Source organism: Aphidius gifuensis, linkage group LG5, assembly GCF_014905175.1.
Source record: "Aphidius gifuensis isolate YNYX2018 linkage group LG5, ASM1490517v1, whole genome shotgun sequence".
Taxonomy (NCBI): domain Eukaryota; kingdom Metazoa; phylum Arthropoda; class Insecta; order Hymenoptera; family Braconidae; genus Aphidius; species Aphidius gifuensis.
This window is the reverse complement of record NC_057792.1, coordinates 3,049,857-3,074,063: the sequence shown is the minus strand read 5'-3', so window position 1 is coordinate 3,074,063 and position 24,207 is coordinate 3,049,857. Positions and strand designations below refer to the sequence as shown.

Here is a 24,207-nt window from a genome sequence, read left to right as displayed (position 1 = left end):
TCATTCATTTTTTTTTCTATTTAAATTCTTCATTTTTAAATTTAAACTTTTTCAATAATTTTTTTTTTGTTTAAGTAATGTTTATTTATCATTTGGACTTGAATATATTTTGAAGTACAATTTTAATCTATTAAAAGCACTACAAAGGGTCCCAAATACTGTTTTATAAATTTTTCTTTATCATTACCAAAAACAGTTGGAAAAAATGATAATAATATTATTTAAATTTAAAAATAAAAATTATAAAAATTAAAATTAAATAAACAAATTATTTTTGAAACTAAGGGATGGATGATTTATAATTTATAATTAATCATATTTTTCACACTTAAGGTAATTACATAAACATTGTTTTTCATATATTTTTTTTTTCGATTTATTATTTAATATCAAGAGAAATATTTATAATAATTTGTCATTCAAAATTTTATGTTTCAATAATTTAACTGTCTCCATCAATTAATAACTAATCGAAAAACTAATTCATCTATTTTTATGATTCATTTTCGAACTTTACTAATTTCTATTTCTTTGTTTTTTTTTTTTTTAATCAATAGGCCAAAGTTGTAATTATTGCAGTCTTCAAAGTTCAAATCTCACATAATTTTCATACTTTAATTTAATTTTTATTCCTATTTCATTTCAATCATTTAAATAATAATAATGCTAAAATTAAATAATTCAAAATTGCCAAATAATTAACAAATTATTAATCAAATAAAAAAATAATAAACAATTGTTATTAATATTATAAACAAACAATACATACTCAAAAAAATATAATTTAAAATTTAAACACTCTTACAATAAATTTTCCTCTGTAATAGATTAAAATGTTTTTCATTTTTATCATCATCATTTGCTTGATTAGTTGCTAAATCTATTAGATGAAAACATTATTAATATATAAATGAATTTTATAAATATATTTATATAGATATAACACAACAACAACTAACTGCTCAACTAACTTTGGTTACTATATTTTTGTTAAATTAATTTTTCATATTTAAACCTTTTTTCAATTCTCAAAATTCATCAGGATTCTTTTTTATTAATAAATGTTTCATAACATTATTCAAACAAAATTTCATTCAAAATAAATAATACATTATTAATGTCAAAATAATTTTTAAGCATTCAACAGAAAAAAAAAAAAAGAAAATAAATTGAAAATAAAATAGATTATTACAATTTTTAATATATTATTTATTTAATTCATTAATATTATTTATCGAAATTTATTTTTGTCACAAACATTACTCAAATATACCCTGCAATACTCGAAATATAAATTCAATATATATATATTTTTTTTTAATCACTCTCGAGAAAATTATCTTTTTTTTTTCTTTTTTTATTTTTCTTTCATTTGTTGTTATTATTTATAATAATTATTTAGACAACTACACAAATGACCTTATCAATATAATCATTAATTTTAATTCATCATATTTTTTTTTTATATCATTTTGTAATATATATATATATTTATTTTTTTAAATAATAAATTATGTAAGAGACTCGTTAAATCACCACTCATCATCAACTCGTTATTAAACAATAATAATAAGAGATAATTTTTGGCTTGTAAATTTTACCTCAACATGAGGACTCAATAATTAAAAAATTGAAAATAATATTTATATAATTATATTTTTTTCCAATTAAAAAAAAATCATTGTTAATTACTTTATTTTCTTTTTAATCTTTTTGGTCACGGATAAACTTTTCTGGCACTCTTCAACGTATTTACAATTAAAAAAAAAAAATATTTTTTATATTTATTATTATTAATAATAATAGCTGCCATAAAAATGAGAAAAGACACTCGTAGAATATAACATTTTATATTTTTTAATAAGAAAAAAATCTATTTGGAAGTCAATATTATTTCGTATAAAAAAAAAAGTTATCAATACAAAAAAATATTTATAAATAAAAAAAACATTTCAATATGTAAAAAAAATTATGAATAATAATAAAAAAAAAATACAAACAAGTAAATAATTAAAAAAATTTATATAATTATTGATTAATTAATAAATAAAAAAAAAAATATCAAAAGAAAAAATAAATTCAATTCCTGACGAGTTAATATTTTGTCGTTTTTGTATTTATAAATATTTGTGAATTTATTTAAATATTTTATTGTTGTACAATATTTCAAACATTCATAGCATAATAAATAGAATTTTGTGTATTTGGTGGTGGTAAATTATTAGAATGTCCAATAAATGTATTACCAACAACATTATTTGTTGATACAATAAAATCATGTGCTGGTGCACTAGCAGCACCTTCAGGTACACCTCTTTCTAAACTACATGTATTATTATTATTACGTAATTTAGTTGGTGAATTTAAAACAGAACTTGTTGATGATGATAATGATGTATTACCTAAATTACCAATAAAATTACCACCATTACTATATTGTATTGAATTTATAGTTGAAACATCAACTGATGAACCAACTAAAGATGAAGATGATGATGAAGCAACAGTTGCAGCAGTAGCAGAAACAACAGCTGGAATATTTCTTCCTTGTTGATGAATTTGTGAATATGAATAATTACCAGTTCTTGATGATGGTGCCATGACAGTATAAGTTGGCATTTTTTGTAAATTATATGTTGATAATTGTGATATATGTTGATGATGTTGTAATTGTATACCAGTTTGCATTGTTGGTGTTGTTGAATAACGATAATCTTGTTCTGTTTGATGTCCATGAAGATGTTGTTGTAATTGCTGTTGTTGTTGTTGTTGCAATTGTAATAATTGTTGTTGTTGTAGCTGTAACTGTTGTTGTTGTTGTTGTTGTTGTGATTGTTGTTGTGTTTGTATTATTTGATTATTAATATTAGCACTAATTGGTTGTCTTGTTGTATAATATCTTGCTGATGTTTGTCCACTTATTTGTTCGTCATTTTTATTTCTTGGATATGGATATCTTTCAATATGATTTGCATAATTTGTTGGTAATGTTGATGAATGTGGTGGTAATATTTTTTGTATATTTTGATAAGTTGGATCAGATAAACCACTGTATGGTACAAAATACATTGTTCTATAACATTTTTGATTATTATTATCAATTGGTAATACACCACATGAATAACCACTATTATTTGTCAATGGTATACCACTTGTTTGTCGACGATTTTTAGTTGGTAATGTATTATATATTGTTGATGGTATATTTGTTGTATCAATACGTATATTATTTCTTGGATCATGATATTGTTGTTGTTGTGGTTGTATTGTATTTTGTACATCAATACTACAACGTGATAAATTACGTGGTAATGTTGATGATGATGATGATGTTGTTTCATGATATGATGCACAACGATCCATTGTTTTAGCTTTAACTGATACTGTTGTTTCAGCAATTGTTTGATAAATATCATCAATTTGTCGTTGCATTGTATTTATACGTTTTATTGTATTATCACGTCCATCATGTATTTTATCAATACAAATATTACCATTTGTATCATCAACATATTGTATATTTTTATCTAAACTATCATGTTCATAATATTGCCATGATGTTAAATTTAATGGACGTATTTGTTGTTCATTTATTATTGTTGTTGATGATGGTATTGTACAATGACTATTTATTTTTCTAATAATAATATCATTATTTTCATCTGTTTTTGGTTTAATACCACATACTGATGGACGTTTATTAAAACCATAATCATTTAATTCATCATCATCGTCGTCATTATTAATATTATTATCATTATTATTATTGTTGTTGTTACTATTATCATCATTACCATTATTATTAATATTATTACTATTATTATTATCATAATTTTTTAATATACTACAATCATGTTGTTGTTGCTGTTGTTGTTGTTGTTGGTCATCAGTATCATAACGACGTTTAAGCCTTTCAGTACGTGTTTTATCTTGTTCAACAAATGCAAGTAATTCATCATTTGTTGCATCTTGTGATTCAGGACCATTACCAGTTGGTGTACCACGTGTTACATCTGGTGGTCCACATGAATTTTTATTATATTTATCATCAATTTTTAATACATCATCAATATCTTCAAGACTATATGATGAATCTGAATTATAACATTGTAATAATTCATTATTATTTAATAATTTTTTTGTTGTTGTTGTTGTTAATTGATAATAATCATCTCTACAATCAATACCAGTTTGTCCAACACATGATAATGGTGCTAGAGATGATAAAAATTGTTTTCTAGCATCATTTGACATTTTAGTTATTTGTGATTTTGTAAAATCTTTCATTAATGTTGATGCTGGTGTTGATGTTGATGTTGATGATAATGATGATGTTGATGATGATGAATTTGTTGATGTTGTTGTTGCTGTTGTTGTTGTTAAATCACCAAGACCAATATCAGGCATTAATTTATTATTATCTAATTTTTTTTGTCCAAATAAATCACTTATTTTACGATATGCTGATTGATTATTATTATTATTAATATTACTGCTATTATTGTGTTGATGATTATGACTATGATGATGATGATGATGATGAAGTTGATGTTGATGTAAATGTTGTACTGGTGATGATGATAATAATGTATTATCATTGTTGTTGTTGTTGTTATAATTTTGACGTACAATACGACCATCATTACGTGTATATTGTTGTTGTGCTTGTTGTTGTTCTTCACCAGATGGTGATGTTCTTATTGGAAAATCAATATTACCATCATCATGATCAATTGATTGTGTTTCAGATGCACTATCAATAATATCATCATCTTGATCAATATTACATGTTAATTGTCGTATACGTTCTTCAAGTGTTAAATCTTTACCACGTAAATTATTATTATTAATTTTTTTATTATTTTTATCATATTTACATATTAATGATCTACGTAATGCATTACGTTCAATTGTACGTTTTATTGTTGATGTATCACTTTCAGATGAATCAGAACGATTACCAGATATATTTGTACGTTTAACTGTATCAAATAAACGTAAACTTTCAGTTGTTATTAAAAATTTTTGTCCATCTGAATTATCTGAATCAGTTGTTGTATCATCTGTTGTTGATAATGATAATGATTTTGTTGATAATGATGATGGTGGTGGTGGTGGTGATATAAAACGTGGATCTGGAAATAATTGACGTACTGCTGAATTTGGCTTGAGACTATTGTTGACTAATTTTTTATATGATGATGATGATGATGATTCATTGTCGTTATCTTCATTGTTGTTGTTGCTGTTATTATTGGTATTATTTATATTTTGTTTTAATGATGATGGTGTTGTTTCATTTTTAGTTATTATAAATTCATCATCATCATTATTTAATTTATTTGTATCATTATTATCTTTAATCATTGGTAATGCTGTTGTTATATTATTTGAGGTATCTGGCTCGTCAATACTATTTGTATGACTTTTTTCATCTTCACTTATTTCACGTACAATACGACGTTCTGTAACTGTTGTCATTGTTATTGTCTCTACGAGATAGCGTTGATGAGTATCTGAAAATTAATTGTTTAATTATCATTGTTAATGTTTTTATTTATTTAAAATTAAATTATTTTGTTAAGTAAATTCATTACCAGGGGTTGTTTGTTGTGCTTGATCACTTCTATGCTGGATAGCATCATCAAGTCTCTCCTGACAATTCTCTTCTTCACCCTCAATCTTTTCCAGTTCCACTTGTCCATGAACATGATCTTTGTCATCTTGAAAAATATTAAAAATACAAAAATATTATTATTAGACCGTTTCAAGTTTATTATACTTTTTAAACTTTTTTAAAACTACACATACTTGAAGTTATTATTGGATGATAAATTATTCTAACTAAAAATATCATTTTGTAATAACTTTTTAAATTTTTATTAATAAATAAATTATTTTTTTAATGTTTGACAACTGTTTTACTCGATACTTCAAATGGAAATGACAAGAATTTTTAATCACCAAGTCTTTTTAGTTGTAAATGACAAACAAAAGTATACTTTTTTTTTCAATGATAATATGACGAATTGGTTTTTTTTAAAAAGTTTACATGCGGAAATGAGGATTTTTTTTTTGACAACGATATTACCTCCATGACGAATAATAAAACACTGAGCATTGCGATGTGAACCAGTGCTTCTTATCGTGTTATCATTATTTTAAATAAATGCTATCTTATCAATGTTATCCAGGGCATAGTTTTACAAAAATAATAAAATTAAAAATAAATAAATAAATGACTGGGGAATTTTTATAATATGAGTCATTTAATTTTTTATTTGTTGGAAAAATTATTTAACAAAATAAATAATTATTGACAATATTTAAAAACTATTAATTTTTGATTTACATAAATAATATTTGTAAAAAAAAAAAAAAAATACTAAACTATTGAAATGAATTTTATTTTTATTATAAATCCGTATAAATTTATTTATAAATAAAATCAATTGTCATTATTAGATTGAATTGAAACAGCACAAACATCGTTGACAAAGTTTTATATTTTTTTTTTTATTATTTACTTTGATTTTTTTCAATCGAAATTCAATAATACCAGTAGAAATATATTCACATTTGCTTCAGTATCAATTTTCAACATAAATACAATGAACATTCACCAAGTAGATTGTACTAAATATAATTTTTCATTAAACATAAATTCAAATGCAAAAATAAATATTTATAATAAATTTGAAAATAAAAAAAAATTCAAGATAATATATTTTACTTAACATTTCTATTTCTAGACTTGAATAAAAATACAAATTGATTATTTTTTTTTTCATTTTTCTATATTAATTTATATTCAAGTTGAATAAACTTTACAGATAAATTTTAATATAAATTTTTTTTTATCACATTATTTACAGCTCAATAATAAAAATTATAAAAAAATAAAATAAACACAACAAAGAAATATATTATTTAAAATAATAATAAATTTAAAATTCATAAAATTATTTTAAATAATAATAAACAATAATAAAAATTTTTGAATAAATTTTAAATCTCATATGAGCCTTAAAATTAAAATAAAAAAAAAAAGAAAATTACTTTAATTTTTATATTTTTTAAGTTTGTCATTGTTGTTGGTAGTAATAATTTATTTTTTTATTTTTCAAGTAGTTCCCTTTGTTAATAAAGAAAAATATGAAATTATTATGCAAGAAAGGGCGAGACAAGCCTACACCTACACACAACATTCCATCAAGTAAAATAAGTTTGAAAAAAAATATAAACATATAGTCAAAAGGTGATAAACACAGAATACAAAGTAGGCTTCATTTAAATTTTTTTTTTTTTTTTTTTTAAACCAATGACAACTACCGACAAATCAGCCTTTCCCTCTTTCAATTTATTCATACAAATTCAAACAATTGAATTAGAGATAAACTAATTTTTAAACAAGCTTAGAGTTTTTTTTTCTACTTTCAAAATGAATACAATACTTATTTAATTAATTTAATTGATTTTATTAATTTTATTATTCAATTAACATTCCCGTTTATGACAAGTTATATAAATATAAATTTTAAATTTATAAATAAAATTGAATAGAATAATAACAAGTATAAAATATAGATAAAAAAAATTAAATCTAATTCAATCGTCTAGACGAAATTAATTGAATCAATAATAAATATAACAGTAGATAAATAAAAAAAAATATTTTCGATAAAAATAAGTATGTAGATTTATGTTTTTATTTATTTCAAATAAAAAAATTAATTTTTTATATTTTTTTTTAATTGATTTTTGTGTATTGTTGGTTGACACTTGATGCTATACTTTAATCGATACTATCAACTCCTACTTGATACCCAAACTTATGTATGACAATGACTTTTTATTTTTAAAATTTTTTAAATTCTCTTTGAGTTTACGGTTTGTTGAAGATATTTTTCATCGATATCGGGTGCAAATATCAAGCATGAAAAGCTATTTAACTTTATAAACAAGTTATCAAAAGAAATTTTAATTTTAAAAAAAATTTAAATTAGTAAATTTTGTATTGATAAATATAAAATTTAAAAAATTATTATTATTAAAAATTAACGAGCTTTATTGATTCATTTTTTATATTTTTTATTAAAAAAAAATTATTTTATTAAACTGTTATCAGTAATTTTTTAATTAACAAATAAAAAAATTACAGAAAAAATTTTTTTAAATGTATATTTGTTTTTTTAATAAATTAAAAATTATTAATTGTATAATTAAAAATTTAATTTTATATAATTTTTATTGTTTTAATTTTTTTATAGATAGAATGGATAATTTTTTTTTAATACAGAAATTAATATCTGATAATACTTTTATCGGAAAATTACTTGGCTTTATGTAACATTGTTAAATATAATTTTAATTTGATTTATTAATTTTCTAAATAGATGCTGGTAAAAATCATTAAAAAAAAAAATCATAATTAAACCTGAGATAATGATTTGCAAATAATTATTATTATATTTTCAATAAACTCGTATAAAACTCATTGTTACTTTCATCAATAAAACTTTTTTCATATATTTTTTCTATGAAACGATAAAATAAATAATGATCTAAGTTTTGTAATTAGTCGCTGCCATAAACAGCCAATTATTTTAAGCGAAAATAATTCTAAAAAAAAAAAAAAAATCATATCCTTTTATTATTATTTGTTGCAAATACCAAAGTCTGAGTAGAAAAAAAAATAAAATGAAAAAAATAAAATAAAATGTAGGGGAATTTTAGATCGTGGGAATTGTTTTGGGTCATGGTCGTTGCCAACAAGTTCATCGATGTCTTTAAGACAATACTTATTTACCCCAGCTTGTCTCAACATATAAAATAAATTTTAATTTACATAAATAAATTATTAAAAATTATTAATATATGCACAAAAAAAAAACATCTCAAATATTGCGAATATTTAAATCTACAAATTTTATTTTCTAAACAATAAATTATTTAACTCGACTACATATTATTTAAAATCATTGACAGGTGTATTATTTTGTACTTTTATAAGTGACTTTATACTATCCTATTTAATTTATTTTCTAGCCAAGCTTTTTAAAGCTTTTTTTTTTTTGTTAAATATACAAAAGAATATTTATGTTTTGTGTGTTGGATTGTTGGACTAAGGTAAAGATGATTACCATGTCTTGTATTTTTATTTTATTATTTTTTATATATATATTTGATTTTAAAGAAGGTGAAATTAGAGGACAGGGATGGCATTAACCACTGGATTCCGGTACAGAAGGGTGCGGGCAGCCGGAAACCAGGGACAACACCGGAGTCACGCTAGGCTGATTTTCATCCGGCTGCATGTTTCTACGGCTACATCGTCGCCTATAGATATTTTTTTTTGATTCGTCAAATAATTATATTAATAAATAAATAAATATAAATAAATATAAATAAATAAACATATATTTATTTTGATTTAATAGCTCTCTTTTCTTTAATCAAATAACATCATTTAGAAAAAAAATTTTTGTTATTCGAAATTTCCCCAACGATCGTTTCGAAATAGTGTCATTAAATTCATTAAACAATTTTTCATTTTTTTTTTTCAATTAATTATTAAATATATTAAATAGTTTTAATGATAATTTTTTTTCATTTCAACAATTGAAAAATTAGAATGTTTTTTAAAATCGAATTATTACCTTTTTTTTTTTTTTGGTATTAATCAAAAAGTTCGTAATGAATTGTTTGATGAAAATTAGTCATTTTTATAATTTTGATTGCATACTATTGTCATAAAACATCAGAGATATTTAATTTAAAAATTTGATTATAAATTCTTTTTTTTTTTTTAATTAATAATTCGTTTTTTCTTGTTATGTAATTTCGAGTGTCGAGAGAATAATAATAAAAAAAATTTTGTTCATTGCATTTTGAGTGTTGAAAAGGAAAAATATATGAGTTATATGATTTTGACGGAAGTCAGTGTAATTTGATGGTCTGAAGCATGAAATAGTATTTTTACAACTTTGTCAATCGATAATAAAACTAGTGGAAAATTGTTAAAAAATCTTGACTGAAAAATTTGATAAAATTGATATAAAAAAACCAAAAAAAAAAAAACCATAAAACAAATCAATAAATTTTAATTACAAATGAAATAAAAAAATCTAAAGAAATCAATAGATTGTTTATTGATTAATAAATGTTAAAATTTAAACAGCAAAAAAAAATAATAATTACTTTTTTTTTCTGGTGAAAATTGTATTTTTTTTTTAATTATCTTTTTGCTAAATATAATGGAAAAATTATCGACAATATTCCAGTTGAGTAAAACCCGCATGTAACATGGTTCAAGCGGTAATAGATAAAAGAAAAAAAAAAATATATAATTTTGATGATAAAAATTGAAAAGCAAAAAGGAAACGACAATATATTGCGATAGCTATGCGTCGTTGAATTTTTCGTCAGTTTAAAATATATCTACCCTTCTTGAATTTTGCTTCCTCAATAAGCTAAAAATACCGGAAGTAATTAACAATATATTTGTAAAACAAAAAAACAGATTTAAATTATAATCTAATAATTTAAAAACAGTCAAACACAATTAATTTCCGGTTATTCCAAATATAATTTAAAATTATTAACTTTATTATTATTATTATTATTATTATTGTTTTGATAACTAAAAATTAGTTAGAGCGTATCAACTTGTCGTTAATATTTCAATCACACTGATTGACTTAATTGAGTTACATCAATGTGACGAGTCAACTGAAATTATCAGAGCAAAAAAAAATAATGTATAATAATATAATAAAAAAGAACAAAAAAAAAAATACTACACGCAGCTTTTATCTTGTTGAAAAAAAAATAATTAAATATATTTTAATTATTACTTAATTAACAATAATGTAAAATAGTTTTATTTAAAAATTTCTGGGTAAAGATTGTTTTGATTAGAAATTCAATTGTATATATGATTTAGAAATTATTTTTTTTTGATTTTTAAGTAGGATAAAGAATAATATTAAAGAAAAAAAATAAATATATGCCTGTAAACTATTATAATAGATGAAAAAAAATTATATATATCTGAATCAAGGCAATGAGCCAGCATAGATGTTCCATTATATGACAATTGAAAAATTCAAAAAGATAACATCATGAATGAAAATGGGAACAAACCCTTGTTCTGTTTTACAAAGGACTATATTTTTACATGGCCTTACACTAGATATTAAATAAAGACATTTATTATTTTTATTATTAATATTAATCTTGGAAAAAATAAAAAATAAATTATATAATTGAAAAATATAATTTAATTTGTTATTTTTTAATTAAATAACAAATATAAATATAAAAAAAAAATTCTATGAAAAATTTAAAAAGTTATTTGTTGTTAATATATAAAAAAATTATAATTAAATGTTCAACTCGTAAATTAATTAAATAACAAACAAAATTGTGGGAAAATTTTTAATTTAAAATTTAAAAAATTCAACGAATATATTTGGATTATCACTAAGCAATAAAATAATTTTCAATTTATATTTTGATCAAGTTAATTAATCAAAAAAATTAATTAGCTATCAACAAAGTAATTGAAATAATACTCATTTTAAATTTATGAAAAAAAAAAAAAAAATTAAAACGATATAATTAGCTTTGTTATAAATTTTTTCTTTTTTTTTCTTTTAATAATTTTAATTTCCCTTTTTTATTTTTATCACTATGCAAAATAATATTTCTATTTTTTCTTCTACCCAGTGAAAAATTCCCATTAGCTTTTAAATACGCACCTCGTTATGTTTTAAATATTACCAACAAACGTGGGAAGAAATATTTTTCTTGGGCGATGGCTTTGTATGCTTATTACACGTAAACACATTCATCATATATATATATAAAAATTACAAATACATTTATATACTCTTTTTTATGCATTTAAAAATATCCAAGTTTATTAGTACCTAGGTCTTTTTAATCATACACATAATTTAAATATTTTTACGTCAATTAATTCCATCATTATCATCATCAAAATACAATGTCAAATTATTTATTAAAAGTTCACTATTAAAATTTAAAAAAAAAATATCAACTCCAGGATAAAAAGGAAATATGAATTTCAAAGTTTCATAATTACTATTTGAAATGAAAAATTTTTTTATCAACTAAATAAAATAGAAATAAAAAATTTCAACTAAATCTGGATGATAAAAAATTTTTTTTTCCATCTATTTTTATTTAGTATGTGGAAGTTTAAAATAAAAATAAATATAATTTATCATTTAATGATAAAAAAGAGAAGAAGAAATTAATATAAAAAATAAGTGTCTGATAATGAAGTAAAAAATTTTAGAAAGAAAATAAAAATAAATAATTAATGATTGTTGAATTATTATCATTAGGTAAAAAGCATAAACAAAAGAATATTACAATACATTGGTAAAACAATGAGTCAATTGATGTGACTGTATGAGAATTGAGGGAGATTAGAGGGTGGGATTAAAAATAATAAAAAAAAAGGGGGTTGATGAGATGAAATGGGAACAATGAAACACCTTGAGTGTGGTTGAAAATATTTGTACTGTTTTTGGAGAATTGTTTACATTTCATTTTGATTTGATTTTGTTATTATTTGAAAAATAAAGTTTTTTTTTTTTATTTCATTTCTTTCGTTTATTCTGTATCTCATTTTCATTTTCAATTTTTTTTTTTTTTTTTTGTTACTTTTCTTTTTTTTTTTTTGAAAAACACATTGTATCGAATTGTTTGAAAGGAAAAAATTTTAAAAAAATAACTTTTGATTTCTAAACACGAACAAAAGCTGTACATATACGTGCTTTGAATGAAGAAAAAAAATATTCAAATGAAATTTGTATATCGACTAGACAATTTATGATATCCATAAATTAATTTTTAATTTTTTTATTTAAATAAATTATATATATGATTTAAGGTTTAGAAAAAAAATGAAAATTTACTGTAAATAAATTTTTTTGAATTATGAATATCATTTATTTAAAAAAAATTAAGTTATATTTATTTATATTGAGTAAAGTTTAGAGTATTGAGTTTGAAAGTTTCAAGTGAAAAAGTAAAAGTTTTGGTTGAAAAAAATTTTTCAAAAGAATAAAATAAGTCAAATTGACTTTTTACTAAACAATTTTACTATTTTTCAACTCAATATTAAATTTGAAAATAAATAACAACAAAAAAAAAGGCTGAAATTATTTAAAAAATGAAGAAATACTATCAAATTATAATTATTAAAATAATTATTTAATAAAAACTAAATTTATAATTTTTATCTGATTGAATTAAAAAAAACAATTCAATTTATGACACGTATAGGTCACGAAAGATCAAGATAAATTATTCCACATACTAAATAAAATTTAAAAAATCAATTAAATTGTATAATGTAATATTAAATCTCAGTAAAATAAATTAATAAAAAAAAATAATTTCTATATTTAAAATTTCTAGCTTTGTAATCAATACTTTCATAATATTAAAAATTAAAATTATTATAAAAAAAAATATATTCATATTACCACAATTTGAATAAATTTATTATAAATCAATATTTTTTCCATACTGAGAAAACCCTTGGGAAAAAAATGTAGGGCAATTGAATTCATATGCAAAAAAAAAAAAATAAATAAAAATTAGCACAAATCAATAATATTTATAAAAAATAAATATTTTTTTTATAATAATTTATACTTTTTAAATAACAACAATAAAATATCTTAAAAAAAAATTAATTAAATATACGAAAAGACAATTTAAAAAAGAGCATTTGAATTTATTTAAATGAATTCAAGTTAAATTTAAAAATAACTTTAACAAATTTATTCAACAACTATTTATATTTTATCCCGAGTTTTAAATTTTTACATCTTTTAAATAAATAGTTTAGAATAATTATAAAACTTTTTTTCTGCTGATAATGAGTATTACGTATGATTAAGTAAGCATAATTTCGATAGTAAAACTTTTTGGGATGCAAGGAAGAGAATAAAGATGAAACTTAAATAAGAAGGGATATATTTAATATAATTTTTTTATCTATTTTTTGGCGCGTCAGTCGAATCCTGTGCGAGGAAATCGATTCACCCCAAAACATCGACTTTGACCCCGCAGTTGATATTCTCAGGGATAAACATACATCGATTGTGTAGAGGATGAAAAAAAGCACGCAGACCAATCGAAAAAGCATTCATATAATTTTTTTTCCTTTTTTTATTTCACAACTAAGAAAAATTTCCAATGCGGGAAAATAAGAGAAAGTACAGAAAATAAGAGAGAGTGTATTCAGAAGGGTCGATGATAAAATAAAGATAGAAAAATAAAATAAATATGTCTGCATGTGAAATGGTTGAGGATAGGGATACTTTTGAATTCAATATTGCGACGCAAGCGCGAATGTGTCTAGGAATTACGGCAACGCAGCAAATGCGAAGACAAAAAAAAAAATATAAACTCTTATTTGTAATTAAAAAAAAAATATAATACTTAAAAGTATTTTATATACCTAAATACTTGAACCTTTAATTTATTTATTTTATGTATTATTTAAATTTTTAGTAATTTAAAAATTTAATAAATAAAATAAAAATATTTTTTGTATAACATATGTTTGCAAATGAAAAACTATAGAGATTTTAAATTTTTTTAATATCAAGTAATGAATTTTTTTTAATTTACATAATTATTCAAGCTTAATTAATTTGTATATTATTTATTTAAATGAGTTGTTTTGTTGTTGCCTGGATTTTTTAAAGGGTTATGTAATTTTTCTAGAAAATATTTTGGATATTTATGGTTTTATTTTTGTGTTAAATTTGTATGAATTTTATTGAATAAAAATAATGAAAGTGTAAAAGATTTAGTGATCGAATTGTGATGATAGCTGAGCATCTATTTATCGAATCTTAAAAGTGATAAATCAAGTGGAAGGACGACAGGAATCCATTAACTCTTGGTCTCCCTGAGCTTTTCCACATAATACTGTGTCTTGTCTCTCCTTTTTCTAGACAATATATAGCTTTTTTTTTTTCTTTTTTTTTTATTCAGTATGGCTCAGAGCATTGATAGCAACCGGTTCAAGGACAACCCAAGACACATTCCCAAAAAAAAAAAATCATATATATAATCGAAAGAGAAAAAAAAAATAAATAAAAAAAAGATAAACGAAGAAATTGTACCACACTCTATAAAATAGAATGACAAAAAATAAAAAAAATATATAGAACTAGCAATATATATTTTATTTTTTATCTCTTTCGTTAGATCGAAAAAATTTAAACTTTTAATTTTTATTGTAGATAATTTTCAGTGTAGAATATAAAAATGCTAGTGGCTTTTTTGGAAATGTGCCAATAATTTTCTACACACAAGTTTTACTTAACGAGGGCACCACTTGAGCTCTTTTCATCTTCATTCACCCTTTTTTTTTTTTTTTTTCATTATTCTCATATCAGCAGCTCTTCAAAGACTTGCATCAATGATAAGAGCACAACATATGAAAAAGACATAACGAATATTTGTCTTTTAAAAATAAAAAAACAAGAAAAAAAAATATAAATAAAAATAAGCATTTTTTTGTATATTAAAATATTGTTTTTTAAAATATAAAAAAATTGTTTAAATAAATTATAACAATATGAAAAAAAATGAATGATAAAACAATGTATTTTTCTATAATATTTGAATGAAAAATTATTCGAAAAAAAAACGACAATTCTTGAAGATTTATCATTCAGTTTTTTCGATTATTATTATTTATTTTAAAAAATTATTTTTTATATTTTTTTTTGATTTAACAATAGTGGTTTTTTGAAATTTATATATATATTTGTTACTAGGACTGAATTATTATAGTTTTGCATTATAATTTCTGGCCAAGTACCAAAAGGGATAGAGAAATTTTCGCAGAGCCTGAAGCCAACATATTCAACTGACAACCAGACGATAGCTATGACTATTTTCCTCTCAATTCTATTGTAAAATATACAAATATATATTCACATGATAATAGACAATAGTATCTGTATGCGTGTGTCACTGACATTAAAATATTATAAATCTAATTTGAAAGTGAATCTTGTTGGAAACAAAAAATTTATATACACTGTATATCATTGTGTTAAAATAAACTTGGCACAATATCATGATTCTACATTTTTTTCTTATTTAAATATAAATAAATTTCATCAAATTTTATAACTATATATAAAAATAATTGAATAGTAACAATTATTGTAAGCTAAAAAAATCATTGTCTAAAAATAAAATGAATAAAAATAAATAAAAATTGTTAATTGGTTATCAAGTTTATAAATAAACATTTTTAATTGATTTTTCTTGCATCAGGTTCATTTAAATATCAACTTATTGATGCAATATAAATTTTAATAATTAAACATTAATAATAAACAATAAAAAATTAACAATTTAAATGAAAAAATTGCAAAAAAAAGTTGATTTTTTTTATTTTTTTAAAATTTTAATTGTTAATTATTTTATTGTTATTCTTCAATGATAATTATTAAAATTTATTGCAAAAAAAATTCGACATTTTAAAAAACTCATTGCAAAAAAAATCAGTCGAAAATATTTATTTATTAATATAGATTTTAATTGTTTTATAAGATAATTTTACTACTCAGCTAGTAAAAATCGATATATATTTTTTATTTATTGATGTATATAAAAAATAAAAAAAAAAAAAATTATATTATCATCTGTTAAAGACAGGATTTGTATTTTATCATTTTTATGAATTTATCTTAGTTCGTCTGGTTCAGTCTCCATCAAACTGTCGTATTGATCCGTTGGCGTACCAACGCGCTTTTCCCACCTGTTTGAAGCAGAAGTTTATCTATCTTTCTCTATCCTATCAGCTCACATTTCTATCTATTTTACAACAATAAAATAACATCATTCTAATTTAACTTTAAATCAACGCTTGTAACCTGTTATCCACAATTTTACAAAGCTATTTTCACTCACATAAAAATAACAAAAATATATTTCATATTATTTTTTTCTAAAAGCCAAAATAATTATTTTTATTTATTTATTTATAATAATTATTTATTTTTTTTTTTTGTCCTCAGGGCAAAATGATATATTCCATGCAGCGTTGAAAAGCATTTAGAAAGTTGAGCTAGTGTATAATATATACTTGGTTAAAAAAAAAAAAAAAAGTAAATTAAATAAAAAATATGAAAACCATTCAAAGTGTCGGTGCATTCTAGGTGACTTTCCACATGATTATTATTATTTTAAAAAACCAAGCAAATTAAATAAATATATACTATTTTTTGTGATGAAAATTTCTTAAATCCTCGAAAAGAAATTAATGTATAAAAAAAAATAATTTCAAATGTACGTTTCTTTTTATTTAAGCATGGTTAAGCAAAAGAATATTTGTTTTTTTTTTTCTGTGAATTTAAAGTGATTACTATTTTGATAGTGAATGAATGAAAGTACAGTAAACATTAAGTCAATTATTTAGAGGTCATTTATAATATAATAAAAATATTCGACATTTAATTTTATTAAAAAAATATGTATAAATATATTCAAAAAAAAATAAATAAATTAAATCTACCTCAAAATAAATTAATTAATATATTTAATTAAATTATAAAAAACAATTTAATAATTGACTGTATTTAAATTAATAAACAATCAAAAAATCATCAAAATTTCAATTCCAAATTTACCAAAAAAATATCCAATAATTTATTTTTAAATATAAAAAGTTGATTAAAAAATTTCAACGTGTCAAAGTTTAATTGAATTTTCAAGTAATGATTATTATTCAAATGGCAGATAGTAATATTAATTGATGTATTGACAAAATAAGTTTGCAAAATGAATATACATATAAATAAGACAGCAGTTAACAAATTATCTACTCGATAAGTGAAGAATTGAAGACGAGAATTTTATTAAACTACTGAAAGTAGGACAATTGTTGTTGAGAGTTGACATGAGAAATTACACATCAAGTATTGGCATTGGATAAATAATAATAATATTAATTTATCGATAAATTCAAGGCAATTGGAAAATAATACTTTCAAAATAATAATTCCATTTATTTTATATTATTTTATATATTATAAATAACAGATAAAATATTTTTAGAAAAATAGAAATTTGTGGATAATTTATATAGTAATCAATATTATCAATATAATCAATATTATCATAATTTCGAAAATATTATATATTTTTTTTTTTTTATAATAAACACCATCCCAGACAGATCTTTCATGCCTCGAGATTTTTTTTTATCTACCTTGCAGTATTTTATTCACAAGAGACTTGGATAATACAAGCATTTCAAGTACATAAGTATTTCTATGTACATAAAAAGTTTGCCAAGAAGACGAAATTATTTCTGTCTTATCCTCTATGTTTTTTATTTTTTTTTTTTTTTTATTTCAATATTTTTCCTTGAATTTTCTACTTGTCGTATTGAGTCTCGATAAAATAAAAAAAAATTGCAACGAAAAAGAACCATTCCATCATCAAACTTTTCGTTCCAATTTTAACTTTTTTTTTTTTTTTTTTCTTTATTTTATATATTATATGTTCTGGTTTGTGAATTTTTTTTTTTTTTTTAATCTTATTGAGTTTATTATTACTTGAAGAAGAGGGTAATATAAAATTAGATCGTTAACCTCATTTTTAAAAGTTGGGTATATGTTTCATTTAAAAAAAAAAAACAGGTTAATTAAATGTTAGTATAATTGTAATTTAGAAAATTATATTCACAATTTTTTTCATTATACTAAGCTATTTTTTTTTTATTTTGTTTATCTATTCATTAAATATAGGATATAATTATTGCCAGAAAAAAAAAAAAAAAAGCTCTCCTCGAGAATTTAAAATTTATATTTCGATTTAAAAACATTTTTTTAATAACATAATAAATTTTTAACTAATCAATATTATTATTTTAATAGCCAACCCCAAAACAACCAAAAAAATTTATCAAAAAAAAAACGAAATTACTCCAAAAAGCTCACGAGAAAAAATATAATGAAATAGAACAAAAAAAAAAAATAGAAATAATTTAAAATGAAAAAAAAAGTATATATATATTATTATAAATAAAAAAAATTCACGGAAGCAATGTTAAATTTTCATCATCGTGGGAGTGTGAAATTACATAGTCTGTATATAAATGAAGATAGGGGTCTTCGTGTGGTGAAACAATGCGAGCAAAAGCAAGAAAGGAGAGACCGTCATTGTCTGTTTGGGATCTCGTAAATTCGCATACTCAAAACATTTTCAAAATATAATAATAATAAATGCATAAATTTTATATATACACGCACATGATGACGTAATTTCCCTTCTTTAGTATATTTTTACAACAATGAAATAAATAATAATAATTATTTAAAAAAAAAAATACTTTCTCAAAGAAAACATTTTTTTTTTGGAGTAAAAAAATGTTTTTTTTTCATTTCATTTTGGAGTAAAATTTGTATTTTTAGATTAGCAAAAAAAAAAGCTTTGATAAATGCATTATGCCGTTTTGATATTGCATTTTTTTTACTATTATTATTATTTATTTGTGTGGGATTAATAGTGACCACATCCGGCCTTGTTTATCCTGCCGACACGAAGGTCGTCCTACGCACTGTTGCACCGGCTCCTCGCGTAACCGTAACCGCCTTTCTTGGCTCTTTTATATACACACATGCATCTTAAAATATATATATATATCAATTTGACTGAAATGTCAGTGGCATCTTTGTACAGTTTAATGATCAAGATTACACATATAGGAAGTAAAATCATCAACCTTGAATTAATAAGACCAACGACATTCTGACATTAATTTTTTTTTTTCATTATCAGATTATCATAATTAAAATTATTAAAAAGAAAATCTTTTTTTTTTTGTAAATAATAAATATAATAATACTAATTATTATTTGTTTATATAATTTTACATATATTTTTGATTTTTTATTTCAAATAAATTTAATTTTTGGAAAATAAAATATTTTTTTTTTCAGCTGTTATTAAAATTTTTTTTTTTAATAATTTTTATTTATTATTATAATTATTATTCAAAATTAAATATTTAAAAAATATATATATTTTTTACTTCCGTGAGAAGATATATGTATATATATATATCTTGCATCATAAACATATGATTAACAACCATGAATTGTTGAAAAAAAAAAAAATCATATAAAATTACATAATTTAAATAAAAAAAAAAATATATGAAAAACATTATAATTTATTCTATTGTTTATTTTTAAATTTTCAAACTTTCAAAATTTTAAAATAAATAACTATATTAATAAAATATAATCAATAAATTATAATGCATCAATTTTATTTATTTTATTTTTATTAATATTCAACTTAGAACAAAAAAAAAAATAGTAAAAAATTAAGTGTCAGTTTTGACACATGCACTAAATACAAGTGTAAAAAAACGAGTAAAAAAAAAAAAAAAAAGAGTGGCAGGTGATTCAATAAATAAAAAAAAATATATACTACAATATATACTAGGTATATAAAAAGAAACCTTGTTAGGGTCAGGTTAAAAAATAAAAAATAAAATAAAAAAAAGGTAAACCAAACACGAAAGAAGCATCAAGGTGATCAGGGGGTTTCCAACAAGGTAGAAGAAAAAAAACAAATAAAAAATAAAAAAAAATTCCAGCTAGTATTATATAGTAATTATGTAATAGTATATATAGCTGGGGTGACTCACCGGAGTTGCGCTGTTGTTGTTGTTGATGTTGCTGTTGTTGTTGTTGTTGCTGGTGCTGCTGTTTTTGTTGATGATAGAAATTACATTCACCACAAACTGGTCCAGTACAAATATCCTCACGCAATAAATTACCAACTTGTCTATCATCATCACCATTATTATCATCATTATCATCATTATTATCATCATCTTCATCATCATCATCACAAACATCTTTATAACCCTCAGGTGGACTAAGTGTTTCAGTTTGTTGTTGATGTATTTTATCATCATCAACAATAACATGATGTTGTTGTTGCTGTTGTTGTTGTTTATTATCAATAATAAAATTATCATTAATTTTTTTACCATTTTTATCAACAATAATTAATTTATCACTTTTATTTTGATTATGATTACCAATAATATTATTACAATTACGATTATCACAATGTTCTTCAGATGATTCAACATCATCATCATAATCATCATCAATTTCTTCTTCATATTCTTCTTCTTCATCTTCACCTTCATCTTCACATTGTGATTCTTCATTACCATTTATTAATTTTTTATTATTATTATTTATAATACAATTATTAATAATATTATTTTTATCATAATGTGGATCAATACCACTTGCTAATTGTCTTGTTAATTCAGCTCTACATTCTTTACAATTACCAACTCTAATCATTTCAGTTTCTTGACAACAACAATCACATTCTTCTTCATAATCAGCACAACATTCTTCTTTTATTAATATAATATAATCAGCAGCAAAAAATTCATTTAATTTTTCATTAATAACAACACGATTTTTATGTGTACGTTGTTTATTCTGATTTGGCTTTTTTAATAATGATTTTAAAGGACGTTTTACCAATGTTTCATGCTCCAATTCCTTCATTTTGATGAATTTTTTTTTCTTCTTTCGTAATAACCCCTAAGGTTATTATGACAAAAAAGAAACAAAATTATATCAATTCAATATATGTTTTAATAATTAAAATTTAATTTAATCAAAAAAAATCACTTGCTCAACATTTTTTTTAGCTTTTTTAATTAAAGCTTTTTAATTGTAGTTGGACATTTTATTTATAACTTTGACATTTTTATGTTAACACACTTTAATAATAATAAAAAAAACAAAGTTCACATTAAATATTATATTTATTATTGATTAAAATAAATTAATATATATTTTGTACTTTTAAATTAACGATGGTAGTGATAATGATGATGATGATTTTGTTGGAGGCAAACTGATTTTGGAGTAACTAACTGACTGACTGATTGATTGACTGACTGACTTAATAATTTTATTATTATATTACACTTGTTACAAAGTGGATACAATAAATAAATATGTTCAACTCGCGATCACTCGAACACGACTCGCGAGACAAAACTACACTATTTTTTTATTCAACTCGTTTCAACATACAAATTGTCTATGTATGTTGAGTGTGTTCATTGTGGGAGGTGAAATTACTGGAGGGGATAAAAAAGGGGCTTTCATCATGATGAGGTGGTTGTGTAAATATAGTGGGAGAAATTCAGGGTGATCACATGAACCAATGAAAATATAACTCTCTCTCTACACTATTGCCACTACAAAAAAATTAAATTATAATTAATAATTAATTATTATTAAAATTATAAAATTTAATTTTAATAAATAATTAATTTATTATATTTTTTAATAATTTTCAATTTAGAGTTATATATTTTTCTTTACATTAAAAACAAAATTTTTCATATGGAAAAAATTGAAATATTTTTAAAATTTAATTGCTTTTATTATCAAGTTAATTAATCATTTAAATTTATATTAATTTTTATATTTTATTTTGATTATAAATGCATAAAACTTATTGATTTATTTTATACAAATTTAAAAATTACTGAAATTTTTGTTTCCAACTGAGACTGCAGATTCGAAATAGAATTAGTTACGAGAATAAATTCAAGGGGTCAGCACTGATGTCGTTTTCAACTTTTGATGATTTTTATAAAAATTACAACTCTCTCGGTAACACGATAGTAATAATAATAATGTAACTTTGTGTTTAAATAAATTTAAAATTTCATAAAACTATTGAATAAATAAATTAATAACTTTACATGAAAATACTTATCAAAGTTTCTGATGGGTTTCAGGGATTTATTGTTAATTTAGCTAAATTTTTAAGAGGCTTCTTTTATATAGAAAAATTTTAAATTACAAAAAAAAAAAAAACAAAACAAAAAAAGAAATATTTCTATTTACAAAAATTGAATAATGAAAAATATATTCATAGACATAATATGATGAAAAGTTATAGATTTTTTAAACAATCTATTTTAGTAAAATCTACAATCATCGAATTTAATGCAAAAAAAAAATTCATGAATAATTAATGCAATTATAAATACTCCGGAATTATAAATTACGATCAATACTTGAAAATTTCATTAATAATTTAATAATTTCTTATAATATAATTATCGACCAACAATGTTTTTTATATATCAAAAAAATTCTAAAATTTATTTAAGCCATAATTTTAATTTCATCCCCAATGACTTTGGCGTAATACTCCCAAACAATCTCTAGAAAAAAATAAAAAATTCCATAAAACGAATCCCATCAGACCATTAAATCACCCCCAATTTATTTCGGACAACATAGAAAAATAAAAAAGCATAAAAACCCATAATTTATTATTAAAAAATAGTAAAGAAAATAAAAAAAAAAATTGAGATAAAATTTTGCAAGTATTGATGTTTGAAAATGATGAAAAAGTATTTTTTTTTTTTTTCAAAAAGTGCGTCAAGTATAAAGAAGAGAGAAGCTTTTTCGAAGAGTAAAAAATATATATTACGAAGGAAAAAGCAGGAAAAAAAAAGGGTGGTTAGTTGTTAGGGGTTGTTAGATATATAAGGGGATGAAGAGAGAGGGTTGCTTGCTTCACAAAATATATATAACTGAGTGAAGCAAGTAAGAGGGGACAACGCACGTTTTATCGATTGCGCAATAGTTGCTATATATTCCCCAGCAACGGTGGACTACAAATGGAGCATACCTGCGTTGAAGCCATCCGGTCCAGGGTCTCCTCCATTCGTCTTCTATATATATATTTTATTTATTTTTTTTTTACTATTTTATTTTATATCTCTCTCGAATCTCCACCTTGTATCCCCCTCTTGACACCGACACAACTGTCGGGTCTCTTTGTGTCTCTGAAAAAGCCAAAAAATGTCGGCTAATTCTTTCAAATATATATAATTTTTTTTATTTATTTATTTAGTACATATACAATTTATTTTTTATTGAATTATTTAATTTATTTATTTTGCAAATCAGATGCTTTTTTTATTTTACTATTTTTTTTTTTTTTTTTTTTTTCATGACAAAATATGTTTTTATATTTCAAATAATTCAGAGACAAATTTTATATATAAAAATATTTTTTTTATATAAAAAATTTAGCTATTTTTGGAATGTA

At 21.6% G+C, this 24,207-nt stretch overlaps 1 protein-coding gene across 2 annotated transcripts; it reads right to left on the bottom strand.

Annotated features, from left to right (window-relative positions):
• Positions 1 to 2,089: 2,089 nt before the first annotated feature.
• Positions 2,090 to 23,912, bottom strand: LOC122856744 (hybrid signal transduction histidine kinase E-like). 2 transcript variants are annotated; one of them, XM_044158540.1, is made up of 4 exons: positions 23,785 to 23,912; positions 20,738 to 21,662; positions 5,598 to 5,723; positions 2,090 to 5,516 (listed from the first exon to the last, which is right to left on the bottom strand). In XM_044158540.1, exons 1-4 carry the CDS (start codon positions 23,818 to 23,820, stop codon positions 2,167 to 2,169), a joined length of 4,437 nt encoding a protein of 1,478 aa, XP_044014475.1. In that variant the 5' UTR covers positions 23,821 to 23,912; the 3' UTR covers positions 2,090 to 2,166. The 2 variants fall into 2 exon arrangements, with proteins under 2 accessions (XP_044014475.1, XP_044014476.1); XM_044158541.1 differs by lacking the exons at positions 20,738 to 21,662; positions 23,785 to 23,912 and adding an exon at positions 5,812 to 5,925.
• Positions 23,913 to 24,207: the final 295 nt, after the last annotated feature.